The 27,747-nt window shown below is 39.5% G+C and overlaps 1 protein-coding gene across 7 annotated transcripts in view; it reads left to right on the forward strand.

The window, feature by feature from the left end:
- Positions 1 to 27,747, forward strand: part of dmd (dystrophin) — a 283,797-nt gene that overhangs the window by 133,448 nt on the left and 122,602 nt on the right. For 4 of the 7 annotated variants that reach the window (XM_057829994.1, XM_057829988.1, XM_057829990.1 and 1 more), the window contains exons 15-26: positions 3,080 to 3,199; positions 4,364 to 4,465; positions 4,966 to 5,073; positions 5,476 to 5,655; positions 7,985 to 8,154; positions 8,235 to 8,270; positions 8,797 to 8,920; positions 9,394 to 9,472; positions 10,323 to 10,435; positions 16,258 to 16,386; positions 20,396 to 20,588; positions 21,667 to 21,812. In XM_057829994.1, the coding sequence (XP_057685977.1) occupies positions 3,080 to 3,199; positions 4,364 to 4,465; positions 4,966 to 5,073; positions 5,476 to 5,655; positions 7,985 to 8,154; positions 8,235 to 8,270; positions 8,797 to 8,920; positions 9,394 to 9,472; positions 10,323 to 10,435; positions 16,258 to 16,386; positions 20,396 to 20,588; positions 21,667 to 21,812 (1,500 nt within the window). The remainder of the gene's footprint in view (positions 1 to 3,079; positions 3,200 to 4,363; positions 4,466 to 4,965; positions 5,074 to 5,475; positions 5,656 to 7,984; positions 8,155 to 8,234; positions 8,271 to 8,796; positions 8,921 to 9,393; positions 9,473 to 10,322; positions 10,436 to 16,257; positions 16,387 to 20,395; positions 20,589 to 21,666; positions 21,813 to 27,747) is intronic. The other 3 variants (XM_057829991.1, XM_057829993.1, XM_057829995.1) reach the window with 1 other exon arrangement.

Genomic DNA, 27,747 nt, shown 5'->3' on the forward strand with positions numbered 1-27,747 from the left:
CCTATATTTTATACTTATTTTGAGGGGAAAATAAATTAACTCTATCATATAAGCTGCACACAGACTACTTTTCTTTTTTTTTTTTTTTTTTTTTTTTTTTTTTTAAACCTGTCCTGTTCAGCTGTTTGACACAGAGAATGGAAGTCTAAGTGCCCAGATTCTGAACAGTTTTAATGTTTCACATTGAGAGTCTGACATACTCCCATTGTGATCATTCAAAATACCTTTTTATTATGACAAAGCAGCGAACAGGAAGGGATTATGGGGGGACAGAAGAAAAGAAATACAAGAGAAGAAGGAAAAGAAACACATACACAAACAACAACTAGATATACATTGAACATCTAAACTAGTTACTAATATGCTGGTGCTATCGTCAGCGAGATGTATTTCCGGTTTACACCATGTGGGGGCCTATTGGCCAGTGAAAGAGGAGAATGGGGGTGGGGGTGTCTATAAGCCTATAAGCTAAGTGATTGAAAGGGGTAGAGTGTGCACAAATCAGTTCTGTGATCTAGAACCCAGTAATCGTGTGAATCTCTTACGAGTAAGCCCGTTGGCGACCAACCCTACGCCGCCGCATCGCCAATCCCGGCACCGGGACCCCCGACCCGAGAATGCCCTACCACATCCAGCAGCACGCAGGCCCCACCGGGCGCGCGACAGCCACGCAGACGGGCGGAGAAGCCGCGCGGGCGCCAACCCAGGGCCACAGCCCCCACCCAGCCAGCCCGGGGAGGGAGGGAGGGCGGGCGCGGGGGCGGGGGGCCATGCGCAGCCCATCCCTCCTCCCGCAGCCCAGCAAAGGAGCCATCGTCCCCCCCCCGGGACCCAGGGTGGTCCCCCGGGCCACCCGCGCACCCATCAACCGGCCTTCAGGGATGGCAGGAGGGGACGCACCACCAACCCCACGCCTACACCCACTCCCGCCCGCCCACCCGGGCCACGAGCCACAGCCCCCCAACCGGCACGGCACGCCACGGGACCCCCAGCGGCCCACCAAGCCCCAGGCAAGGCAGGGTCCCCCGCCGGTGCAGGCGACACCCCGCTGATACACCGGCGCCCAGTCAGCGACCCGCGACGGAGCGCAGGGCGGATGCCCAGCCAGAGAAGAGAGGGGAAGGCGGAGGCAGGAGAACGCCCAGGAACTGCCACGGGGCGATGCAAGATCGGGGACCCGACCCCCCAACCTACTCCCGCGGCCGGCAGCCGAGGCAGAGGGGAGGCCACACCCCAGGAGCCACGCCATATAAAAAAGTGTGGGACCCACCTACCACCCTATTACTGTGGCTGCCAGGTTCCCGACTGGCAGCCATCACCCAGCACCGTGATGGGGGTGTGAGGGGAGGGTAGTGCAATGTATGCATTAAAATAGGAGAGCTTGGCTTGGGGCAGTGGGACCGCAGCATGGAGCTTCTGCCCAGCCGCCCGTCCCACCGCCCTTTGCCAGAGCTCTCCTGTGGAGTATGATGTGTGGTGCATTTAAAAAAGGTGCAGAGATGGCGGGGCCTGTGGTGAGGAGGCAGCCGTCAGGTACCCCCACCCCCAACAGGTCCCAACCATCCCACAACCTTGGTGTGTGGTGCATTAAAAACAGGGGGGAGCCGGGCCGGGACTGTAAAGCCCCGTCCCAACTCTCCCCGGAGAAATGTATGAGCATGTAAGTGCCAAGGTGAAAAATATTTACAGTGCCGAAGTGAGAAGTGCGTGAGTTAAGAGGCAGGCTCCCGCGGGCGTGGCCCCGTCCACCAGAACCACCGGCCGCAGGGCAGAAGAGGCGTCAGGGCCCCGATCAATCCCCGCCCCAGACCACCCACGGCGCCTCCGCGACCGCCCCCCCCCCCCCCCACCACCACCACCACCGAGCACCCACCCCGCACCCCGAGCAGGCGCCACACCAAGCGCCGGCGACCAGGGGACGTCCACCCCACCGGCAAGGGACAGCAAGCCTCACCCAAGGCCCCGCGGGCCCCAAGAGGCCCCGCCAACGACTCCGCCGGCCGGGGGGCAGCAGCGGCCGCCGCGGCCCAGGGAGGCGGACAGGGCCGGAAGCAGACCAAGGGGACGGAAGCGCGCCCCCCACAACCCACCCCCGGGCCAGGAGGGGCGCGCGGCATGACACCAGAGGGCACCTCCCCGGCACCCGGTACAGGGAGACGCGGCTCCGGCCGGGCGGACCTGGGAGGGAACCATGGCTGCCGCATGTACCCCCCGGCCCCCACCCCAACTCCACCCCACACCACCACGGCCGGCCGGGGAAGGGCCGCGGCCCCGGACCGGCACCCGCGCGGCCCCCCCACCCGCCCACGACACCAGCGCGCGCCCGACGGGACCCCCGCACAGCCAGACGCAACCAGACAAGCCCCGGCCGAAAATCCCGGGGGCCAAGACCGGCGACGGGACGGCCCAGGGCAGGACGCCAACAAACTCCACCTGCAAAGCTGACAGACTACTGACACAGACTACTTTTCATTGTGTCGAAGTGTCATTTTGTCAGTGTTGTCCCATGAAAAGATATACTTAAAAATCTGCAGAAATGCGAGGGGTGTACTCACTTTTGTGATACACTTTAAATGTGTAATCTGTCTCCATTTACTGTAGTTCAGAAATGTTCACATGTAAAACGTGGAATAAAAACAGGTCTCAAAATGCTTTGTTTGAGTTGAACCGTTTGAAGTTGAAGTGTTAAATATTAGAAAATGTAATATCTCATTCTCCTGCAATATGGAAAATAGATGAGGAATGTGGTAGAAGAAAGATGTAAAAAAAACTGTGTAATAATTCATAAAAAATTGTACCCTTTGGCATTCACTGAATAATTGTAGGTAGATGAGTGTTAAATAAATAATACTGTACAATTATTATTGCGCTTTTAGTTTGCATTCCTCTGAAGTTGCTAAATAGGCTGCTGTGACATCATTTCTTATCACAGTCTCAGTGAGGATGTGATCGAGCTTGTAAATGTGGTAAAAAATGCAGAAAATTCACATAAACGTCTGACCCTTAGTATAATGTAACACTCCTTTATACTGCTAACAAACTACATGTATAAAAACACAATCACATGTATTTTCTGCAGCTCTTGCAGGAGGACCTGGAGCAGGAGCAGGTGCGGGTCAACTCACTAACTCACATGGTTGTTGTGGTAGACGAGAGCAGAGGGGACAGTGCTACTGCCGCTTTGGAGAGTAAACTTCAGGCAAGTTTGAGTGGCACTTCATCATGGTTCCAGGGTAAAACTTCTTAATTCTAGTGCAGGACATACTTTAAGTAGATTTCCTACAATAGTGATACCAGTATGCGTAATAATTCCCTCACATAAAAAAATTGGGAAACCAGAACACGTGCCAGAGATGCTGCATGTTATCAGACACATATATTAAGTGCTGGTTGTTGGTTTCAAGTGGAGCTTTTGTTGTGTTACTGCCTGCAGAGAAGTTTATTGCGGGAGCGTAAGTGGGCAAAATAGATTAGAAGGCTAAAAGTGGAAAAATGCAAATACAAGTTAATTCCTTCAGGTTTCTCACTGCTGTGTCCTGGCATTTTACCCCTAAATCTCGATCACCTCCTAGTTTTGGACATTCATGGTTTTGAGTGAGGATAAATGTGTTTGTAAGACAATTGCGGACTCTTGAAAACAGGATAATTTGCATCTAAATGCTTAAAATGTTTCCCTGATTAAATGGATGAGCAGTTTAGGCATGTTTGAGAATATCACAGCCAAAACAAGATGAAATATATATTTAAAAGCAATTTTGTGAAAGCTGTTTGTAAAATAATTCACCACACAGTATATTACTTGTAAGGGACATAACAATTTACTATTATACAGTACTTTATAAAACTTGCAATTAGGAATGTATCAATCACTAAATTTTGTACCCGTCTGAATCAGAGTCACTGGATTTTGAAAATCTTCCGATTCCAAGATACGATGCAATACCTCGGCAATGTATTAGAGAGAAAAAAAAAAGCTCATCCAATTTTAAAATCTTTTCATACTGTAGACATTAGCACTCATGCATGCATGCTAATTGTTACCTTCCTGTGACAGCTGTCAGAAGGTTCCCCTACCACTTCCGATGTTTCTGACTGTGTTGCAATGTTGCGCCAGAAAAAACATATATATTTTTGCTCGATTTCAACCCTCTAAAAATGACATGATCGGGCCTGATTTCTGATGTGATAATGATATAAAATATAAATTGCATTGCCATTATCTTTATGAATTTAAATGGCACGTGACAATGTATAACTACGGTATGAGCCTTTGAGGCACCGTGATGGAAAACTGGAATTACTTAGTCTCTCTGGTGAGCTAATTTTGGACTAAATGTATGTGTTTGTGTGTTCATGGATGTAGGTACTCGGTGACCGCTGGGCAGCCATCTGTAGATGGACAGAAGAACGCTGGCTTCTGCTGCAAGAAATTTTATTGAAATGGCAACGCTTCACCAATGAACAAGTACAGTCTCACTACATATTATTGTTTTTTCTTCAATTTATGTACCGTATTTTACGGACTATAGGTCACGCTTAAAAACCAAATTTTTTTTCCCCCAAAACTGACAGGGTGCTTTATAATGCTGTGTGCCTTACGTCTTAATCCTGGTTGTGCTTAATGACCTTGAACCTACTTTGTTGTAGCATAATTGTACTATGCTATTCTAGTAAAATGCAGTAAAGACAGACACTGATCATTCATCATACCAATTTTAAAAAACCAATACAATAAACAATTAATAGATCAATTAACAAATAAAACAGTAGTTACAATGTTAAAAGAAAAAGAACAAATGCAGTACATTGATGCAATAATGCCTATTATAGACTGCAAAGTATAGTATTTGCTCTTCATCAGTGTTTAACAAATTTACCCAAGATAATGTAATTCTTTTTCACATGGTATTGCAGTTAGCATAAAAACTCTTAATTTTGTTGTTTGCCTTTTTACCTTTCCTTCAGTCTTTATTTGACTCATGGCTGACTCAAAAGGAAGAGCTGGTTCGCACAATCAAGACCCCCAATGTAAAGGACAATGTCGCTACAGGAGCCTGCCTCCGCCAACTTGCTGTGAGTCCAGCATAAGTTGTAATCTTTAGTTGAGATTTATAGTCTTTGAAATAAAGTGTTCATATCAATCTGTCATCGGCAAAGATTTACAGTGATTCTGAAAGTGTAGTCATGATTCCTCTAGTGGTATTTGAAGAATAAAAATCCCCAAGTTAAGTGTACAAACTTCAGAATATTACAGTGACTTTCAATGATATTGAATTATTTGTCATTATGGTAGGTCTTGGAAAGCTAAGATTGATTATTTTTGTTCAGAGTTCTAATCTCTAATGTAACACCATTAACAATTCGCAGATATGTAATCTCTAATATTGGTAGAGTGGAATGGATACCCCTGATATATCCATATACCTTGTCCAATTATTGAACTTGTGGTTATTTATTTTCTTTGCACACCTCCAGGTGGTAGAGTCAGAGCTGGACATGATGCGGCCCACCATGGATAAGCTCTCCTCCATGAGTCAGGACCTGCTGTCCAGTGTCAAGAACAAGGAGGTTGCCAGCAAACTCGGGGCCAGGCTGGATAGTTTTGCTCAACGTTGGGATCGACTGGTTCAAAGTCTTAATCTCATCAACTCCCAGGTACAACAAACACAGTTAAAATACGCAACAACCAAGCACCTTATCCAGTTGAAAAATGCCAGGATAGAGCACCTCTTATGGGAAATTCCTTTGATTTTTGGGTTACGTCAGGTGTCTATTTAATTTTCAGCAACAACATTTTTTAAAAATTGACCATTTATGACCATTTATTTTCTCATTTTTGATCCAAAAAGCATTGAAAACAAATTTGAAAATATATGAGCAAATTTACTTCTGAGGTACAGAGCAGTTAAGTAATACAGTATAATTTGCACTCAGGCACTAACTTTTTATACTTAAAGGGCCTGTGACAGGGTAAAAAAAAATCTTAGATAACATTATTATGTGAATTAGAATCGTATTTTGAGATGATTCGACTATATACAACAATTTGGCAAAGCGCAGATGACGAGAAATTAGTCATTATACTGTAGCGCTCTAACGTCCCCAGCTGGAGGATAACGTTGACAGGGTCACGATTTCATCTGATTTAGAATTCAGCCCATTGAGGGGGAAGAATCAGAATGAGGAAAATGCGACAGACAGCATCAAAATGTCACGATTGTTTCCATCTCTCTACTCCAATTTTTTTTTACAGGCTATTCTTTTTATCTAAGTTTTTTCCCCAATTGCTAAATAAATGGTGCTGAATGGAATATGAAATATTAAAAATGGATTTATTTAGTTGGACAGGGCTAAATTACTGCATAATGGTCAAAACTGCCGACTTCTTCCTCTCCCGAACGATATTTTTTGCCACCGGAGTCTGGCTTTTGTCATTTCCCTGCCCTGGCTTCAGAAACTGACGAAAGAGTGTAAAGAATGGCGGGCTAGCAGTGCTTGTCACCAAGCCGAGTTTCAAATTTTCAAACTGCATTTAAATTAAACAATTGCAGTACATTTTTTTATGTATAGTTCAGTTGTATTCAACTCTAAACTACAATAGATTAACATTCAATCTTTTACAGTATTTCTTTTCTAAACATTTATTTAGATACAATTTTTATGTTAATTAACACCAATTATTGAATCTCTGTTTAAGTGCCATTCTTTATTCCACATATTGAAGTGTAATGTTAATGTTTAATCTATAGATTAAAGATTAATGTTTAATCTATAGATTAAACATTATGTTCAATAAACCTTCCTTGTTTTTTTCCCCTTTCATTTTTGGCCTACTACAACGCTATGTTTTAATGTTGGTCATATGGCAGTACTAAGAAAGCCATGTGTTTTATTGACTTGTGTATCTATTGCCCTGTATGGCTAAAAAATAACAGGATGTCTTGAGAGACAAAACTTCAGTTTAATTACTACCAATCAAAATATTATTGCGATAAAAACAAATGAGGAAAACACAGCAACAAAATCATACCCATAAGAGCTGATTTAAAGATTATTTTATCCATTTGTGTTTGGAAGTTGGCCATCATGAGGATTTTACTACAGCTACAGTCACATTTTATCTCAGGACAACTATGATTTAGACAAGTGTTTGTTTTTGTATTTCCTGCAAATACTATTTGGCATTTCATGGGGGGCACATAAAAATGTCCTCCAATTCTGGAATGATTCTTTTTTTTTTTCATTATGAATAATGGCATGTTTTGGTTGTATGCTGAGGCAGCCAATTGTCCATTTCCTACACTTTTTCCAACTTCCTCATAAATTCATTCTACTGACCTGCTGTCAGCTTTATCACTTGCTCCTCTGCTTGACTGCTCTGTTGTAATCACCTCTGATTCAACTGGTCTACAAGATTTTGGAAAATATCTGCTTCAGAGATAAAACGACTATATTGTACTTGCTCTGGTGACAGGGATTGGAAAATAAAATATTTTAGTGCTGCTTGGCTCAAGTATGGAAAGTATTTAATGTTAGGTTATAACAAAGATACATTGGTATGACTATAATCTCATGTTATTGCTATATCAGTGTGTGCCACAGTTTATTAAATGTGTCGACGTTAATGCATTTTGTCCATATCCAAAACGGCAATCAATAAATACCGTTTTTCGCTTAAATTGCTTGGATTTTAACATTTCGGCCAGATACTGTATCTCAGAAATATAGTTATTTGATACTTTTGACCTCATTATTCTTTTTTAGTGACCCGCATTTAGTAAAGTCTCACTACTTTAATCTAGGAAGCATTTTGCTTGTAATCCAGTGTTATTATTAATTGCTATCACTGATCATTCATGTCACCTTCCACTTACACTGCTGATCTCCAGCAGATGTTTTGGGATGTACAGTGTAGATTGAAAAAACTTGAAAACTTGAAAAACAAATGTCCACTCTATCCCTCTTTGGGTGGGCATACGTTCAGCTCTCACCAGTCGTCACCACGACAGCCCTCCAACCTGAGCTGACCCACTCAGTCACGGCGACTGTTACCAAGGTGACAACGAGGGAGAGCGTATCGGCACTCCGCCAAGCCCGAGAATCACCACCACAGAAGAAGAGGCAGGTGGTCGTAGATTCTGAACTCAGGAAAAGGTTTGTACACTTTAAATGAACTTTGGTCAGTTGTCAATCACACTCTATTCGTTTTTTCTAACTTTATGTGCATTATTCAGTTGCATGCACCCCTTTCTGCTTACATACCTTAGCAGGTAGGTTTTGACACTCAGCAAATGTTAACCATACGCTTCTCATAAAGTAATAAAAGCAAAAGTGATGGTAATGTATTACGAGCGAAGTAGGCAAACTCACCACAGGACTGTATAATGTGTGTAGTAGGTTCACAAAAATTGTAACCAGCCAGCTAAAAGCTTCTGTGTAACATTTTAGTCTGGTGGTGTACCTTGCCTACCTCAACAAAGTTTGAGAAACACTACATTAGTAGATTATTATATTATCTATATCAATATAAAAATTAGGAAGAGCTCTTATTAAGGCTACTAATGTATTTACCGTCATCAATTGTACTAAAAGTACTTTGAAGCAATATTCATACATTCATTCATTTTACATCAGGCAAGCCACTAAACCTTTATGGGATTTTAAGTCCCACGTTGCTACAATAAACATCAAAATGTCACTTTAATGACAGATATCCGGACTTCACAGGAGAGGGAGAACTAAAAAGCATCTGAACTGTGGTTAAGTGTAAATAATAAAAGCTTGTGTATCCCGCAGATTTGATGTTGACTTCACAGAGGTCCACAGCTACATGACTCGCGGCGAGGCAATCCTGCAGAGTCCTGAGTTTTCTGTTTCCCGCAAAGATGGCAGCATTCAGGAACTCTATGACAAAGTGCAGGTAAAACTTGTTGACTGCGTGTGTACTAAAAAAAGTTAATGATCAAGTGATCACATTTGTTTTTATTGGACAGCAGCATCACAGTGGATTATGAAATTTTTTTCAATCATAGGTTGTATTTGGAAATACATTGGAAAGTAGTTTTTGTAAGTACAAATAAAAAAACTTCTAAAGATTTTGTCATGCCCCAGAAAAAAAGTGGTGTTAATAAGCCTGCCCGATTTGAATAAATGGGGGTTTCGAAAAGTACTGAATAATCTTGATTGGCCGTTCAAACATTGACATGGATTGAAATTTTGAATCACGGTAAAACCAGCAAAACCAACCCATGAAAATATGCCGAAACACTGCACGTTTCGGCACAGTTGCAACAGTTGTGTGTGGTCCTTAATATTCAAGAAGTGCTGCGTAGAGATTTAAAAAATGTTCATGCTTCTTAGTTTTTATCTTTTTCCTTTTATTCTTTGCTGTAGCTGATAGAACGTGAACGTCCAGAGAAGTACCGGAAGCTTCAAGAAGCAACCCGCACAGCACAGACCCTTGTTGAGCAAGGTATTGTGTATAAACAGACACACAAACACACACCAGTTTTTACTTGCATTTACACCTATTCAACGGGCACCCTGTCTGTCCCCATGGCAACGCCTCCACCTGTCCCACCCTTTCTCCTTGTCGCCATAGAAACACTGACAGATAGTCTGATCCGTGCTCTTCACCGCCCTTGTTGGGGCTATGTAAAAGCTCAGAACCATTCAACTTGTACATATTTCTTTTATTCCTATGAACAAGCTAACCTTCATCCAACAAAAGATTTTCCTCCAGCTATGCAGCGGTTCAGTTGCAAAAGCAATTTGCATTCCAGGTTGTTAAAACGTGGTGTCATCTGTCCTGACAAACACATCTCACCAATTCCAACTAGTCTCTTCGGCCTACACAAAAATCTAGAGAAGCACCTGCACTTGTTACCTGTTCTTGTCAAGCTACATTTCAACAATTGAGTACCATATAGTTCTCATTTTTTGAATCCAACAAGGTTTTGCAATTATTTTAAAACATTTGTAATTTATTTATTAACACATCTATGATTTCCCTACAGTCTCCAAGAAATAGGTTGCACTGAGAATTTCGAATGTGCAATCCATTCAACAACACACAGCAATCGAAAGGTTCATCTCATTTCAACTCAGTGTTGCTTATGTAGCACTTTAAAAAACAACCATAGTTGCAACAAAGTGCTATAATTAATTACAACTCAAACATAAGACAATATAGCATAACTATGTACTTTGTCACAAACATATAATGTAATATTGACACAAGAAACAGTATGTCTGCTGTGTCAGAGTGAAGGCCTCCCAGCTTTTCTTCGTTTTTTCAATGCCTTTCCCTTCAACTTCACCAGAGGGGACGCGGGCTGAGGACATCGCTCAGGCAGCCGATCAACTGAACCAACGCTGGGTCGGGTTTTGTGCCCTGTTGGCAGACAGGCTGATCTGGTTAGCCTACCAGACAAAGGTACATACATGTGCACTCATACGTTAACTTCATAATTAATTGCATCACAGCTCAAGGAAAGTAAACTCATATGTCAATGGTCAAGTATCAAACTTTCACATTCCACTTGTCAAATTTATTTCTCTGTTTCAGAGTAACTTTTAGGAATATTTTAAAGGAAGTTTTTTATTTAAGTCATAGATAGCAAATATATTAGGAAATCCTAGACTTGGAAAAAATACTGTATGGCATCTACTTCAATACTAGAGTTGGTACGTTAACAGGGTACATAAATTATTTGTTATTTGCTTGTAGACGTATTGGTGGTTCTTGTTGTAAAACTGTACACAACTTTAACCCTTGAGAGTCGAAGGACGCGCCGGCGCGTCCTCAGCGCACGTCGTCTTTGAAGCGCCCTCACGTTTTAAATACGTCACCCACATGCCGTTGGTTGGTCTCGTTTTAAAGTGCGGAAGTTGCGGTTTACTCTCGTTATTATTTGAAGTCAATCGACCAATTAAAACGTGAGATATTGTCATTTAAGTTTTATAGTTTTATTGTCCTCTCAAAAAAACATTAAAACACTGCATGGGTCATTTGTTTGTGTCTATATTTCCATCATTTCTTGTCCTTTTTCAAAACGGAAGCTCCATGAAAAAAACACAAATCAAACGAACCCTTTCGAAGTCACAGTGGACGCACTAAATGCGTTTTTTAAATAAATATAACTGCCATGCGAGGTTCCACCGAACGAGAGGGAGGAGTGTTCTGAAGCAGCGAGGTGGCGAGCCGACGGCCGTTTGGATCGAGCAGCGACTTTGTGTGACTTTGAGAATGAACGGAAAACTAAATTTAGCGCAAGCAATTGTGCTATTTGATCAACTTGAGGAAGAGGATGGTCCAAATTCGTCATCATCGTCTTCTTCGGAAGAGTCCTCGAGTGAAGATAGTGACGTATTTGAACACGTGGGTGACGCCATCGACGAGCAGAGGTAAGCAAACTCACTTTTTTTTTTTTAGGCTGGAAAAAGTTTCTTTTGAAAGTTTCTTTTGATATTGCAAGACAAAGTTAATTTTGATGCAATATAAGTGTGTGTTTGTGTATATAATAATAAAATGTGCATATCAGATCAAAGTCGTACATGAACTGTGTGTATCCAAGGCAGGAATTTATAATTGTAGTGATCTTCTTTCTATATGAAGATTAGGGATGTAGCACATATTCAGCTATGGTATTCTTTCTATTGTCATACATATAGATTTCCAATATTATTTATTGCTGTATATATTTTTATTTTATACTTTATTATTTTCATAAATACCGACTTTTTTTCATGTACATTTATAGTGACAATGAAAGTAAAGTGAAATGAAAATGGAAGGGTGGAAAGAGGACCAACACCCCATGGAATTGTGGGCTGTGTGATGTCGCCCTGTTTCGAATTCCAGGACGAAACTGCTTTTCGGAGTGGCATGCCTGAAAAAAATTTAACTTGTTTATTGTAAATATTTTTGAAAACTTTTTTTTCCCCCAATGTTATATATATATATATACATTTTTTCCCACAATCAGTCTTCTCAATTTGTGTATATAAATGTGTGTTCAAGAAGCTTGATTGTGTGTACATAGTTTTCATCAGGTGATGGGCCGCAATACCTAAACTCATAAAGAGATGGCCTCTAAACACTTTTTGTGTTAGATGGTATATATTTTTTCACTGTTCGGTCTGCTGTATATAACCTGTTTTGACTAGAGCATGTATAAAGGCAAAAAACGCCTATGCTATACCTGTTGTTTATGTTGAATTGTCAAATATAAGACTATTTATTCTAAATTTTTTTGGTTGAATGTTCATCCTAACATGTTGAATAAATATTACAAAGTTTCAAAACGGTTCGTTACGCATGTTTGGTTGTCAATTGGACATCAAAATTAAAAATTTTGACAAAACGATTGTGGAATTTTTGGTCTTTTTGGGCCCAAAATGATGATTTATAATTGGTCAGTGACGGAAACAACAGTTTGGACATGAAGTTCAAGGTGTCACAAAAAAAGGGACCAAACCAAGCCATCGTAAACAATTCTTTCTTTGAAATATAAAGGCAACTTCAAAGGCATGCAAAATCAGACAAAATAGGCCCAGACCTTAAAGGGTTAAAGAACAAGGAACTCCTAAAAATCATTAACTCACTTCGTACCACCTTAATGACCAACATAAAAACACTTTTCTGTAGTCGGCCCAGGATTTTTTTTTTTAAAAACAAAATCAAGACAGAAGTTTTATTTAAAAAAAATAATAAATTTAAAAAAAAAAGCTATATTAAAGAAAGATACTGTGACACTATGCAGTTTGAACATTAGCAGTAATTAATTATGATATTAAAGAAGAAAAAAAAATCTTAATAATGATTCACTTACAATGTATTGCAAATTAAAGTTAGAGAACAAAATAACGTTATATAATATTTATAACTTCATAATGATATTGACGGGACAAGGGGCGCGGGGCCGATTAATAAGGAGCATACAGTTGTGGTCAAAAGTTTACATACACTTGTGAAGAACATAATGTCATGGCTCTCTTGAGTTTCCAGTTATTTCTGCAACTCTGATTTTTCTCCGATAGAGTGATTGGAACAGATACTTCTTTGTCACAAAAAACATTATGAAGTTTGGTTCTTTTATGACTTTATTATGGGTTAACAGAAAAAGTGATCAAATCTGCTGGGTCAAAAATATACATACCTGTAGATGGATCTGAAAAAGCGAATCATTGACTTGAACAAGTCAGGAAAGTCACTTGGAGCCATTTCAAAGCAGCTGCAGGTCCCAAGAGCAACAGTGCAAACAATTGTTTGTAAGTATAAAGTGCATGGCACTGTTTTGTCACTGCCACGATCAGGAAGAAAACGCAAGCTATCACCTGCTGCTGAGAGAAAATTGGTCAGGAGGGTGAAGATTCAACCGAGAATCACCAAAAAGCAGATCTGCCAAGAATTAGAAGCTGCTGGAACACAGGTGTCAGTGTCCACAGTCAAGCGTGTTTTGCATCTCATGGACTGAGAGACTGCCGTGCAAGAAGGAAGCCCTTGCTCCAAAAGCGGCACCTTAAGGCTCGACTGAAGTTTGCTGCTGATCACATGGACAAAGATAAGACCTTCTGGAGGAAAGTTATGTGGTCAGACGAAACAAAAATGGAGCTGTTTGGCCACAACGCCCAGCAATATGTTTGGAGGAGAAAAGGTGAGGCCTTTAACCCCAAGTACACCATGCCTACCGTCAAGCACAGTGGTGGTAGTATTATGCTGTGGGCTGTTTTGCTGCCAGTGGAACTGGTGCTTTACAGAGAGTAAATGGGATAATGAAGAAGGAGGATTACCTTCAAATTCTTCAAGATAACCTAACGTCATCAGCCCGAAGATTGGGTCTTGGGCGCAGTTGGGTGTTCCAACAGGACAATGACCCCAAACACACATCAAAAGTGGTAATGGAATGGCTAAATCAGGCTAGAATTAAGGTTTTCGAATGGCCTTCCCAAAGTCCTGACTTGAACTTGTGGACAATGCTGAAGAAACAAGTCCATGTTAGAAAGCCATCAAATTTAACTGAACTGCACCAATTCTGTCAAGAGGAGTGGTCAAAGATTCAACCAGAAGCTTGCCAGAAGCTTGTGGATGGCTACCAAAAGCGCCTAATTGAAGTGAAAATGGCCAAGGGACATGTTACCAAATATTAGCGCTGCTGTATGTATATTTTTGACCCAGCAGATTTGATCACTTTTTTCTGTACACCCATAATAAAGTCATAAAAGAACCACACTTCAAGAATGTTTTTTGTGACAAAGAAGTATCTGTTCCAATCACTCTATCAGAGAAAAATCAGAGTTGTAGAAATAACTGGAAACTCAAGTGAGCCATGACAGTATGTTCTTCACAAGTGTATGTAAACTTTTGACCACAACTGTATCTCCGTAAAAGCTTACCGAGTGGAACCACAGATAAAGAGCTTTTTACATTCAAAATTCTTGTGAATAAATGCTTAAATCCCTGAATTCTTTAGAGATATGGATGTAAAACAGTCTCGATTCTTGGTTAAAAGCAAAAAACCAGGCAGTTAGCATTTATTTTACGTAAATACTGTATGTCGAATGTACTGCTAGTCTTTAAGCCACTGTGGCCTTATCACACAAAGAGCTTTTTATGACGAAAAGTCTTGTGAATAAATGCTTAGATCCCTGAATTCTTTATAGATATGGGCGAAAGTCTCGATTCTTGGTTAAAAGAAAAAAAACGGGCAGTTAGCATTCATTTTACGTGAATATGTCGAACGTACTGCTAGTCTTCAAGCCACTGTGGCGCCGCCTTATCACCACAAAGAGCTTTTTACGTTGAAAATTCTTGTGAATAAATGCTTAGATCCCTGAATTCTTTATAGATATGGATGAAAGTCTCGATTATTGGTTAAAAGCAAAAAAAAAAAAAAAAAAAAAAAAAACCGGGCAGTTAGCATTTATTTTACGTAAATATGTCGAATGTGCTGCTAGTCTTTAAGCCACTGTTGTGCTGCCTTATCACCACAAAGAGCTTTTTACATTGAAAATTCTTGTGAATAAATGCTTAAATCCCTGAATTCTTTATACATATGAACATAAAACAGTCTCGATTCTTGGTTAAAAGCAAAAAATAAATGGGCACTTAGCATTTATTTTAGGAAAATATTGCGACTTATGACGCCAATGTGGTAGCGGTTAATTTCTCCCTTTGATTTTTTTTCACAACGTTTCAAAAAGCATGAATGGTACAAAAAATATCATAATTTCCTTAAATCCTCGAACAAATCACTCCTGAGACAATCCTTCATGTTTGTATGCGGTACAGCTTTCATACTTTTTCAACGGAAATTCAGCGTTGGATCCCTGCATGTGTTGAATATCTGCGTCAGACTGCGAATAACTCAAGCGGAATGTGGGACAGCGCTCTACTTGAAGGCGTGGCGCAGTGCCTGTGAAATGTGTCCCGTCAATATCATTATGAAGTCTATGCGCTAACAGTTCTGAAAAAAACACAATATGAAAGTTGGACATGTAAGTATTGTTTCATATGATGATGCTTTTTATCAGAAATAGTATTGTTAGAAATGACAGAATAAGTGACAGTTTGTTGTAGTAGCAGATATGGTAATAGTCACTGCCTGTGTAGAGTACGGATCGGACAAAATGCCAACTTGAAATAAAATATGTCAAATATTGGTGTATTTTTGAGTGCTTGTGAAGAATATTTTGGTCAACCAAATATAATATTTGTCATCTACAGTTAAATTAACATGTTAAAATTAGCTCATAATGACTGAAATGAAGCTTAAAAATCAAGCCTAATGTATTTGAAGTCACCATTTGTTGTCAACTTTAATCCCTACTCCTGTCACACACAAACATGATTGCATACACACTCATAATCTCCCCGTACCTCTATTTCACATGAACTTGTGTGCGCACACACAGTGGGTCATATTTGTGATTGGGTAGAGAAACTTCTAGATGAAGGCAGGCAGGCTAACCCGCTTTTACCTCCCCCAGAACACAACAGTACAAATTACTTTGCTACATTTGATCAGCATATCAATATGAGTGTGTCTAACCAAGCCTTTCATACTACATAGATGTGACATTGAGCAGGTCAGGTGTGACAAGACTCAATCTGAGGCCAATGCGGGTGGGGAATGAATTTGCTCCCGCTGACATATCACGGAAATAGTTTTCTACCAAGACAGATGGCGCATGGCTCTTTCTTGTCTCATGAGAATTAAAGTAAGACTTATTTGAACTGCTGCCCTGTGTGTGCAGGTTCTAGCATTCTACAGCTTGTACGAGCAGTGTGTGCAGGCAGTGGAAGTCAGTGAGAACTGGCTCAAGGTTCAGCTACCACCATCACCAGAACCAGAGACACTTAAGTTGCAACTGGACCGATGCAGAGTGAGTCCGTTTGAATTGGTTTCCCCGCTCCACAAACATCATTGTCCCAAGGGAGCAGAGTGATACATTCCATGCACATCTAATTGGTCAATTTGACACAGTCACAGATTTGCCAGGAAGTTATTTGTGTCACTAAATTGCTATTATTATGGTTGCGAAAGTGAATTCCATCATTCTGAGAGGTGTTAAGATATTTTACTTCTCTAATGCAGGTGTTCAGATGCTATGTGTGACACAGTCATCAATACATTTAATGCAAAAGATGATTTAGAATACACAGAATACTAATATAGAGAATACATTAAATGCATTTGGCGGAAAACACAGACAAGACTGAAAAAGCAGTTTCTGCTCTTGCACCCCTCTTTAAAATAAATTGATGTATTTTAAGCCAAAAGAACTGTTGTGTTTGATCGAACAATATGTCTATATGCTGCCATAGCAAATTTCATGGCGCATTAAGCCCCCGAACTATTTTTAATTTGTCCGTTTTACTCTGGAAACCCCCATTTACAGATGTCGCGCAACCGCTTTTGTTTCAACCCAGCCATAAAACGAAGGTAATTAATCATATTTATTATTCAAAATGTCATTTTTAGCTTAGAATAATTAATTAATGCCTAATATTTTGTTTAAAAAAAAAAAAAAACGACTTTAAAAAATTTTTCACTCACATATAAACTTTTAAACAAATTACGTCACAATGAAAGTTGGTGTCTGTAAATTAGTCACGGATATCTACCTCATAACTATCACTTAATTGTATTTTTTTGTATTTTTTTTGTTACTTTCGCATTTTCCCCGATATGTTAGATGATAAATAATCGATCCAAAAAAAAAAAAGAAAAATTGATAAAAACTTTTAAAAGGGTAAATATATGAAAAAGAAAATCTCGACCACTCCTTGATGTCTGCGATTTCTGCATCGCGACCCTTGTTATATGACCATGTTTTACCCATAAAATCCCCCCAAAATCCAGCTGTGGCCATTCACAGCTATGTCTTGACACTCGGTGATACATTGTACGTGGAGTTTTTGGATCGAAACAAGGTAAGTACGCGATTATATCTCGTTAAAGTAATGGCGTCTTTAATTATGCTCTCGCGTGCGCTCACCTCTAGTTAGGGTTTTGCTGTTTAAATTTTTTTTTTTTATATGCCCTCCTGTTCAAAAATTTTCTTCACCCAGAAAATTGAGATCTTAAGCTTTCCAATGATGTATCACACATGCATATCGGACAATTTTGAAAGTTGGCCAAATTGGGGGTCTCAGAGCAGAACTTCAAGTCACCTGAGTGTTTTCCGCCATATGTTTAAGACAAAAACGTTTACATACTGTACCGTAACTACAGTAGAGTACCAGAGTAGAATAATAGTAGTAATAATAATAGTAATAGAAATAGTAGTAGAGACATGGTAACAGCATTAGGCTTGGGGCAGGTTTTCTTTAGTTGGATCTGGGATCGAAATAAAAATGGGAAGAATTATGAACGGTTCCACCAATTAGTCTTAGCACTAAACTTTTGGCTAAAAAGCAAAAAGATATGTCATGAAACTTTAATTAGGGTTAATCATAGGCGACTTAAATAGTGGTAAATATATGCTGACCCCTATTTAACACAGGTTTAACTGTGATTTAGGAGGGTGTATATAATGGGGTTCATAGACTTCTTCTATCCACTGTATAACAATAGAACTACCAAGGAGGGATCAATTGATGCTTTGTTAGTAATATCTTCATTTATTTTGCTTGCAATGAAAAAAAATCATTTTACACAAAACTTGCACGCTCAGCCTATTACGTGGTACCACAACCTTTAAACAAAAAACTGTGAACAACTGCTTCCAGTATCCATCAATGAGTTTCTTACAATGCTCTGCTGGAATTTTAGATTTTTGGAGCCAACTGCTCCAGGTCTCCCCTGGCATCCCTGCAATTTTGTCAGATAATGCTCAATTTCTCCCAGAAAATGATTGGAATTACAAATGCTTTGGTAGTAATATCTTAATTGATTATACTTGCAATGAAAAAACACAAAAGAGAATGGGGGGGAAAAATTAAATCATTATCATCTTACACAAAACTCCAAAAATGGGCTGGACAAAAGTATTGGCACCCTTTGAAAAATCAAGTGGTGCTTCTCTAATTTGTGTAATTAACAGCACCTGTTACTTACCTGTGGCACATAACAGGTGGTGGCAATAACTCAATCACACTTGCAGCCAGTTAAAATGGATTAAAGTTGACTCAACCTCTATCCTGTTTCCTTGTGTGTAACACATTGAGCATTGAAAAAAGAAAGAAGACCAAAGAACTGTCTGAGGACTTGAGTAGCAAAATTTGTGAGGAAGCATGGGCAATCTCAAGGCTAAAAGTCCATCTCCAAGGACCTGAATGTTACTGTGTCTACCGTGCACAGTGTAATCAATAAGTGTAAAGCCCATGGCACTGTGGCTAACCTCCCTAAATGCGGACGGAAAAGAAAAATTGGCGAGAGATTTCAACGAAAGATTGTGCGGAGGGTGGATAAAGAACCTCGACTAAAATCTTAACAAGTTTAAGCTGTCCTGCAGTCCGAGGAGTACAACCTTGTCAACCCGTACTATCCGTCGGCGTCTGAATGAAAAGGGACTCTATGGTAGGATACCCAGGAAGACTCCACTTCTGACCCAGACACATAAAAAAGCCAGGTTGGAGTTTGCCAAAACCTACCTGAGAAAGCCAAAAATGTTTTGGAAGAATGTTCTCGTCTGATTAGACCAAAGTAGAGCTTTTTGGGAAAAGGCATCAACATAGAGTTGACAGGGAAAAAAACGAGGCCTTCAAAGAAAAGAACATGGTGCCCACAGTCAAACATGGCGTATGTTCTATGATGTTTTGAGGTTGCTTTGCTGCCTATGGCACTGGACTGCTCTACCCTGTGCCTGGCATTATAAAGTCTGAAGACTATCAACAAATTTTGCAGCATAATGTAGGGCCCAGTGTGAGAAAGCTGGGTCTCCCTCAGAAGTCATGGGTCAGGACAATGACACATTTCAAAAAGCACTAGAAAATGGTTTGAAAGAAAGCACTGGAGACTTCTAAAGTGGCCAGCAATGAGTCCGGACCTGAATCCCATAGAAGACCTGTGGAGAGATCTAAAAATGGCAATTTGGAGAAGGCACCTTTCAAATCTCAGAGACCCGGAGCAGTTGGCCAAAGAAGAATGGTCTAAAATTCCAACTCATTGATGGATACCGGAAACGGTTGTTCGCAGTTATTTTGTGTAAAGTTTGTGCTACCAAGTATTAGGCTGAGGGTGCCACTACTTTTGTCTGGCCCCTTTTTGGAGTTTTGTGTAAAATGATAATAATATTTTTTTTTCATTGCAAGCAAAATAAATTATCCGACAGAATTGCAGCGGTGCCAATCCTTTTAGCCAGCACTGTAGGTGTTTTAGGTTGTTGCCAGGTTGTTGTATTTTGGAAGAAATGCAATGACCTGGACAAAACAAGCACAGGAAGAACATGCAAACGTTGCACAGAAAAAGCCTAGATTCGAACCCCTGATTCGTTTGACTGTGTGATCAATGTGGTATCCACATCCATAACGGCACCACCCACTTTCATCATGTTTGTTCCTTTTTAATTGTCCTTTTTGAATTTCTTTTTCCATGCATCCATGATTCTCAGTATTTTTCTGTGAGTATGCGTCAGTGACCCATTTTGATAAAATACAACTGTATTACATGTATTCAGCTCCCATTATGCCCTACGTAGAAATTCCTATCATTTTTTTCTCACCTCAGTTTAGTTTAAGGTCCAGAAAACCACTCTTCGAACATTTTGTCTTTATTTGCGCTTCTCTAATTTCTTGCTTGACTACCTGCTTATTAGCACCGGGCCCTTATTTAAACATTTCTGTAAAAATAGAACTGATTTAAAATAAACCTAATTGAGCGGAACTCAGATTGAAAAACACTATACATTTCCTTCTCGCTAGTAGCTAAACATTGTCTTTACCGTGCAGGAGGAAGTGGCCCGTCTGTCTTCCTTGCAACCGCAAGTGGAGCTCTTAGACAAACGTTTGAAGGAGCTAAAAGAGGAGAAAGATGGGGAGGAGGACGCTTCAGCCTTTCTGGATGCTGACATCAATGTGTTCAAAGAACACTACCACAAAGTTCTTGAGGATCTGAGGGCCAGAGAGAGGCAGCTACAACTAAGTAAGACGTTCTACTAATGAAAATGAATGTTTTGTCAGTGCTGGAACATATGGACAAAAGTATTTGAAGATCTGGTTCTTCTCCAGGAAGTGCGCCATATTTGCAATGAGCATTTTGTGGTCAATTAGTGTGTTTCATAATTGCAATGAGCATTTTGAGGTCAATTAGTGTTCATGCCCCGAAAATATTCTGTACTGTTTTGGCACAATATTGCAAAAGGAGAATTCCAGGATTGTCTACCCTAAACAATTTCCAAAAATTGGAAGAATTGGATTAGCCAAATGATGGTTTGCCCTTAGACATTTGTCCATATCAAAAGTCTTCATAAACAAGATAAAAGACAAACCTAAAAATGATTCATCTTGCCACGTCAGTTATTGTGAAAACACTCGTTCAACACACTAAGCCGGTAGAATGTAAAAGGATAAAATTATTGTTTATAATTGTGGTCTGGTTAAATAAATGTCATTTTCCAAACCAAGTAGATTTATAGTATTTTGGAAAATAGTTTTTCATTTGATGAACAAAGCTTGATAAATGCAGACTTGAGTTTGTGTTTTTTCTTCGCAAAAATAATTGATGTGCTCCCTTATCTTTAAATTACATTACACAACACAAACATAGTAAACAAATGATAAAAAAAGATTAAATTATCGTATCATCACCAGAAAAAACATCAATAACTAGCAGTAAGATAATTGTTTTGAATTGGAATTAATCACTTATTTTAGCTTTCATCAGTGTTTATTTTACCTGATAACTTTATAAGACGAGGATTCAGTAATATACACTTGCTTCTAATGAACCTGCCCCAGGTAGTGTCATGAACATGTCTAACAGTGTTCAGCAATGCAGGTTTGCTTATTTCCTTTCATATGTAGTGAGTGCTAACAAAAAGAAAACTAAGCCATACATTATATTATCATGTTCTCATGCATGAACCTTTTGACAAAGCACACTTGCATGTCCTATTTAGTCGAGAAAGACTGCATTTCATTTAGTCAGCACATAGTAGAGACTCATTCGCCTGCGCATATTTATTGTCTGGCCATCTTCCTCTCTTTTTTTGCTCATCCAGTTTTGGAGAGCTTGCCCCCAGCTCGTTATAAGGAGACAATTTCCACGCTGTTAGCGTGGTTACAGGAATGTGAGGCCAAACTGGCTATTCCATCCACAGCTGTCACAGAGTATCCTATTATGGAGCAGAGGCTGAAGGACATGGAGGTACAGTTTCACATTTCACATTTACAAATTATTCATTTCAGCTGCGTTTCCCTTATAAATGGTGACTGCGAACTTACTCTACTCATTCAAAGCATATTATCAGATTTCCATGCAAATATCCCCTTGGCCCGTGAGTGACGTGCATATTTTGTGTTTGAATACATTTATCAGGGCACACAACAGTATGAGTTGTGACTGCTTCAGTTAATTCGTCCATCCAAAACATGCCTTATGACTTACGTACATACTGTATGGACAAACATAAATGTATTGGTAATTTAGTCTTCAATTTAACAAACATGTACAGTATGTCTTTGGAATGTAGGGGAAAAAAAACTGAATAACCAAGACAAAACCCACACATATTTCCTTGTTATTGGAATTAGGTTTAGCATCAAAACAGGAGGGGAAATGAAAATGCTTTGACCTTTCTCATCACTTGTACACAAATAGTTGGCCCGTAGGAGTGCCAGCCCACCTGTCAAGTGTAAAATTAAACTACCTGTTAGATCTGGTTGACAGAAAATGTGTGCATGGTTAGTTTATATGCATAATATGTCTACTTTAAGTTAAAATCTGTGTGACGATTGGTGAAGGCCATTGTCTGCTTAACATGCAGCAAGCTGGCCGCCTTGCTTGTCTCGCTTCGTGTGTTTGTCTGCAACGCTGTAATTATGAGAGGCGGATGAGCGAGTTCCCAGTGGAGCAAAACAGGCGATAGTAATGATCACAATATCTACTGTCTACACTTGACACTAACTCCCTAAGCTTTAAATAAATATAACTAATTCAAATATTGATGTTGACAGCTTCATTTGTAAACCAGGTGATGGGATGAATTTTGGAAACTCTTTAATTTCTTTATGAAATTTTTGGATAATATAATGAAGAGGGGGTACTTTAATTCAAAGTTTTGGATCATAAAACATAGCCATTACTTTATCGGGTTTTTTTTGGGCTATTAACTTTTAAAAAAAAATTTAATACTGTAAGTTGGGGAATTTGTGAATGTGAATATATACTGTGGTAAGAGAAAGTATCTGAACCTTTTGGAATTTCTCACATTTCTGCATAAAATCACCATCAAATGTGATCTGATCTTTGTCAAATCACACAGATGAAAAAAAAGTGTCTGCCTTAACGAAAACCACCCAAACATTTATAGCTTTTCACATATTAATGAGAATAGTATGTGACAGAAAGGGGAAAAATAAGTCAGTGAACCATCACATTTAATATTTTGTTTTCCCCCTTTGACAGCAATAACTTCAACCAGATGCTTCCTGTAGCTGCAGTTCAGTCTGGCACATAGATCAGGACAAATCTTGGCCCATTCTTCTCAACAAAACTGCTGTAGTTCAGTTCGATTCCTGGAATGTCTGGCATGAATCTCTGTCTTTAGGTCATTCCACATCTCAATGGGGTTCAAGTCTGGACTTTGACTTGGCCACTCCTGAACGTGTATTTTGTTGTTCTGAAACCATTCTGAAGTTTATTTACTTCTGTGTTTTGGATCGTTGTCTCGTTGCAGCATCCATCCTCTTTTTAACTTCAACTGTCTGACAGACAGCCTCAGATTTTCCTGCAAAACATCCTGATAAACTTTTGAATTAATTCTTCCATTAATGATGCAAGTTGTCCAGGCCCTGAGGTAGCAAAACAGCCCCAAATCATGATGCTCCCTCCACCATGCTTCACGGTGGGGATGAAGAGTTGATGTTGGTGAGCTGTTCCGTTTTTCCTCCACACATGACGTTGTGTGTTACTCCCAAACAATTCAACTTTTGTTTCATCAGTCCACAAAATGTTTTGCCAAATAGACTGTGGAGTGTCCAAGTGCCTTTTTGCGAACATTAAACTAGCAACAATCTTTTTTGCTAGACAGCAGTGGCTTCCTCCGTGGAGTCCTCCCATGAACACCATTCTTGGCCATAGTTTTACATATAATTGATGTGTGCAGAGATATTGGACTGTGCCAGTGATTTCTGTAAGTCTTTAGCAGACACTAGGGTTCTTTTTTTTACCTCTCTGAGTATCCTGCGCTGAACTCTTGATGTCATCTTTAGTGGACGGCCTCTCTTTGGGAGAGAAGCAACAGTGCCAAACTCTCTCCATTTGTAGACAACTTCTCTGACTGTCCATTGATGAACATCCAGACTTTTCTACATGGTTTGATTTATAGATGGCAGCTTTAAACCACTCATCAGTGATTGGGCATACACCTGACTTAAATTGGTTGGTAAGAATTGGTTTTAATTGCTCTTTAAGTCCCCTTAGGCAGAGGGTTTACTTACTCCCCCCCCCCTTCTGTCATTGTTTGCATGCTATCCTCATTAAAATATGAAAACCTGTAAATGTTTGGGTGGTTTTAGTTAAAGCAGACAGTTTTTACATCTGTGTGATTTTGACAAAGTGGCAAAGATCAGATCACATTTGATGGGGATTTAATGCGGAAATGTGAGAAATTCCTAAAGGTTCAGATACTTTTTCATACCACTGTATATATACATATATCGTAATTTTCTGACTATAAGCCGCTACTTTTGTCCCTCATTTTGAATCCTGCGGCCAGTAGTCCAGTGTGGCATATTTGTATATTTATTTGGGTTCATAGAGTTAACAGTCATAAACATAAGACTGTCATAATTATGACATGACGCTGTCATGGGCATTAATGAATGCCTATGAAAGCTGCAAATTTTGTCACTAACTCCATTTCTGAATTTGCCAGTTGACACAAAATGATATCTGTCAGAAGCATTCATTAATGCTCATGACAGTGTAACGTCTTTATAATGAGTGTCTTATGTCTATGACTGTTAATATATTTTGGTGTAAATATCCCATCATACATTGTGGACAGCTGCGGCTTATCTATGAACAACGCTGTGTGTATATATGCATATGTATATATACAGTATGGCGGAAAACACTCAGGTGACTTGAAGTTCCGCTCTGAGACCCCCAATTTAGCCAACTTTCAAAATTGGCCGATATGCATGTGTGATACATCATTGGACAGCTTAAAATCTCAATTTTCTGGGGGAAGAAACATTTTGAGCAGGAGGGCATTTTTTTAGAAAAAAAATTTTTTAAACAGCAAAACCCTATCGGGAGGTGAGAGCACACGAGAACAGAATTACAGATGCCATGACTTCAACGAGATATTATCGCGTACTTACTTTGTTTCGATCCAAAAACTCCATGTAGCATGTATCACTGAGTGTCAAGACACAAATGTGAATGGCCACAGCCGGATTTTTGGGGGATTCTATGGGTGAAACATGGTAATATAACAAGGGTCGCGATGCAGAAATCGCAGACATCAAGGAGTGGTCGAGATTTTCTTTTTCATATATTTAGCCTTTTAAACGTTTTTTTTTTCCAACTTTTTTTTGTTTGGATCAATTACTTATCATCTAACATATTGGAGAAAATGCCACAGTAACAAAAAAATACAATTAGGCGATAGTTATGAGGTAGATATCCGTGACTTTTTTACAGACGCCATTTATTTCATTGTGACATAATTTGTTTAAAAGTATAAAAAATGTGAGTGAATAATTTTTCAAGTTTTTTTTTTTTTTTTTTTTTAAACAAAATATGAGACATCAATGAATGATTCTAAGCGAAAAACGACAGACATTTTGAATAATAGATATAATTAATTACCTTCATTTTATGGCTGGGTTGAAACAAAAGCGGTTGCGCGACATCTGTAAACGGGGGTTTTCAGGGTAAAACGGACAAATTAAAAATAGTTCGGGGGCTTCATGCGCCATGAATCTGCTATGGCAGCATATAGACATATTGGTCTATCAAACACAACAGTTCTTTTGGCTTAAAATACAGCAGTTTCTTTTAAAGAGGAGTGCAAGAGCAGAAACTGCTTTTTCAGTCTTCTCTGTGTTTTCCGCCATATATATATATATATATATATATATATATATATATATATATATATATATATATATATATATATATATATATATATATATATATACACTAGCATATACTTCCTACTTTGGGATTATGTGAGCAGTAATTGTAGAAAGCCAATAACATGCGGAGTTAGACAAAATTAGATTAAAACCTTGTTTCCTGCTTGCCATCATCTCGGATCATCTCAACATGATTCATACATGCAGTAATGAAAGTACACATGCAACATTATTATATCATACTGAATGATGACAGATCATGGTAGAATGGTAGACAAGCCCAGATGATAAATGTTTCAGGAAATTTCAGGCTTAATAAAGATTTTCTCAGTTGATGCTGCCCTAGATATGAGCTGACAAGTATGCTTATCATGTATTATTAGTGTTGAGCATGTATATGGCGGAAAACACTCAGGTGACTTGAGGTTCAGCTCTGAGACCCCCAATTTGGCCAAATTTCAAAATTGTCCTTGGAAAGCTTAAAATCTCTATTTTCTGGGGGGAGGAGAATTTTGAACAAGAGGGCTTTTTTGACACCTTAAAAGTAGGTCAAATCAGGTGAGTGAAAAAGACATTTTTGCGACCTTTGAAATTTTCTAGTTTGTCATTTAAAAAAAGGTTTTGGACACACATCCTGGTACATAATAAACAATGAACACTTCAAAATGATCCCCCTTTGTCTACTCAAGTCTTTGATAGTCAATATGCATGTACTAAGACATTGGGTGGATGTATGATGTATAATAATAAAGGAAATTGGTGTGTGAGTAAATGTTGATTTAATTTCGCCTTCTGATTTATTTTGTAAATAAACATGGCTAAACGGGGAGTTAGCTGCATAACTACACTGCATACAGTTTTTGATTTGGCATGATTTTTAATTGTGCAAAGAAAAACATTTCCAGGGGAATTATAGAGGTTAAATTCCAATACCATAATATTTAGATTTTTGCAGTGGGCTTTTAAAATCTTTTTTCATTTATGGTTAAAGAATGTGAATGCGAGATACTGAGAATAAAAGGCTCCATATGCATAAAGGGAATATATAAATTTGAGTACATACAGTAACACTATTTATTGTATTTAGCCTTGAAGCCTAGGACCTAGGCCAGGGTTCACTAAATCCGGACCTCGGTGCCACTTTTCCTGTCGTGTTTTCCATGTCTCCCTCCTCCAACATACCTGAATCAAAATAATCAGGATCATTATCAGGCTTCTGGAGAGGTTGTTGATGACATAATCATTTGATTCAGGTGTGTTAGGGGAGAGAGATGTGGAAAACACGACAGGAAAAGTGGCACCGAGCTCTGGATTTAGTGAACCCTGACCTAGGCTTTATAAGCATCTAATGTATCTACTTCATCGATATCGTCCCATAATAAGCAATCCGAACGGCAACGAGGGTCAAAAAGGTAATGGACAGCATGCAAAACAGCTAGCCTGCTGTGTCCATAATTCTCGAGCTAGCGTTCGACTGCAATGTATTGTCTTTTTGTGGCTTTCCGTTTACTCGAGGTGAGAGAATGAGAGAGCATAATTAGAGACACCATGATTTTAACGATATTATCGCGTACTGGCCTTGTTTTGATCAAAAACGTGCAGCATGTATCACCGGATGTCAAGACACAGATGTGAATGGCCACTGCCGGACTGTGGGGATTTTATGGGTGAAACACAGTAATATATACTCAAAAAATTGACTCCAGTATGTTGTACAGTTTACTAAAAGACAATGTGCATTTTCAGCAAGAACACATCATGTTTCCAAGGGGAGCATGATTAAATCATGCAGTCCATACATAGACATGAACAATGAATGAGTAGCTAGATTAGATCATGTTGATGCAACATACAGTAATGTTAATGTGCCTTTCCAACCAATTACAATAGTCTCATCATGTCTCGCGAGATTTAAAAGTAGGGTTGCCAACTCCCTGAAAAAAATAAGTGACACCTCATTCGTAGAGCCGGCCGGTCCAATAACCGTCAACATT

Source organism: Corythoichthys intestinalis, chromosome 2, assembly GCF_030265065.1.
Source record: "Corythoichthys intestinalis isolate RoL2023-P3 chromosome 2, ASM3026506v1, whole genome shotgun sequence".
In the NCBI taxonomy this organism is placed as follows: domain Eukaryota; kingdom Metazoa; phylum Chordata; class Actinopteri; order Syngnathiformes; family Syngnathidae; genus Corythoichthys; species Corythoichthys intestinalis.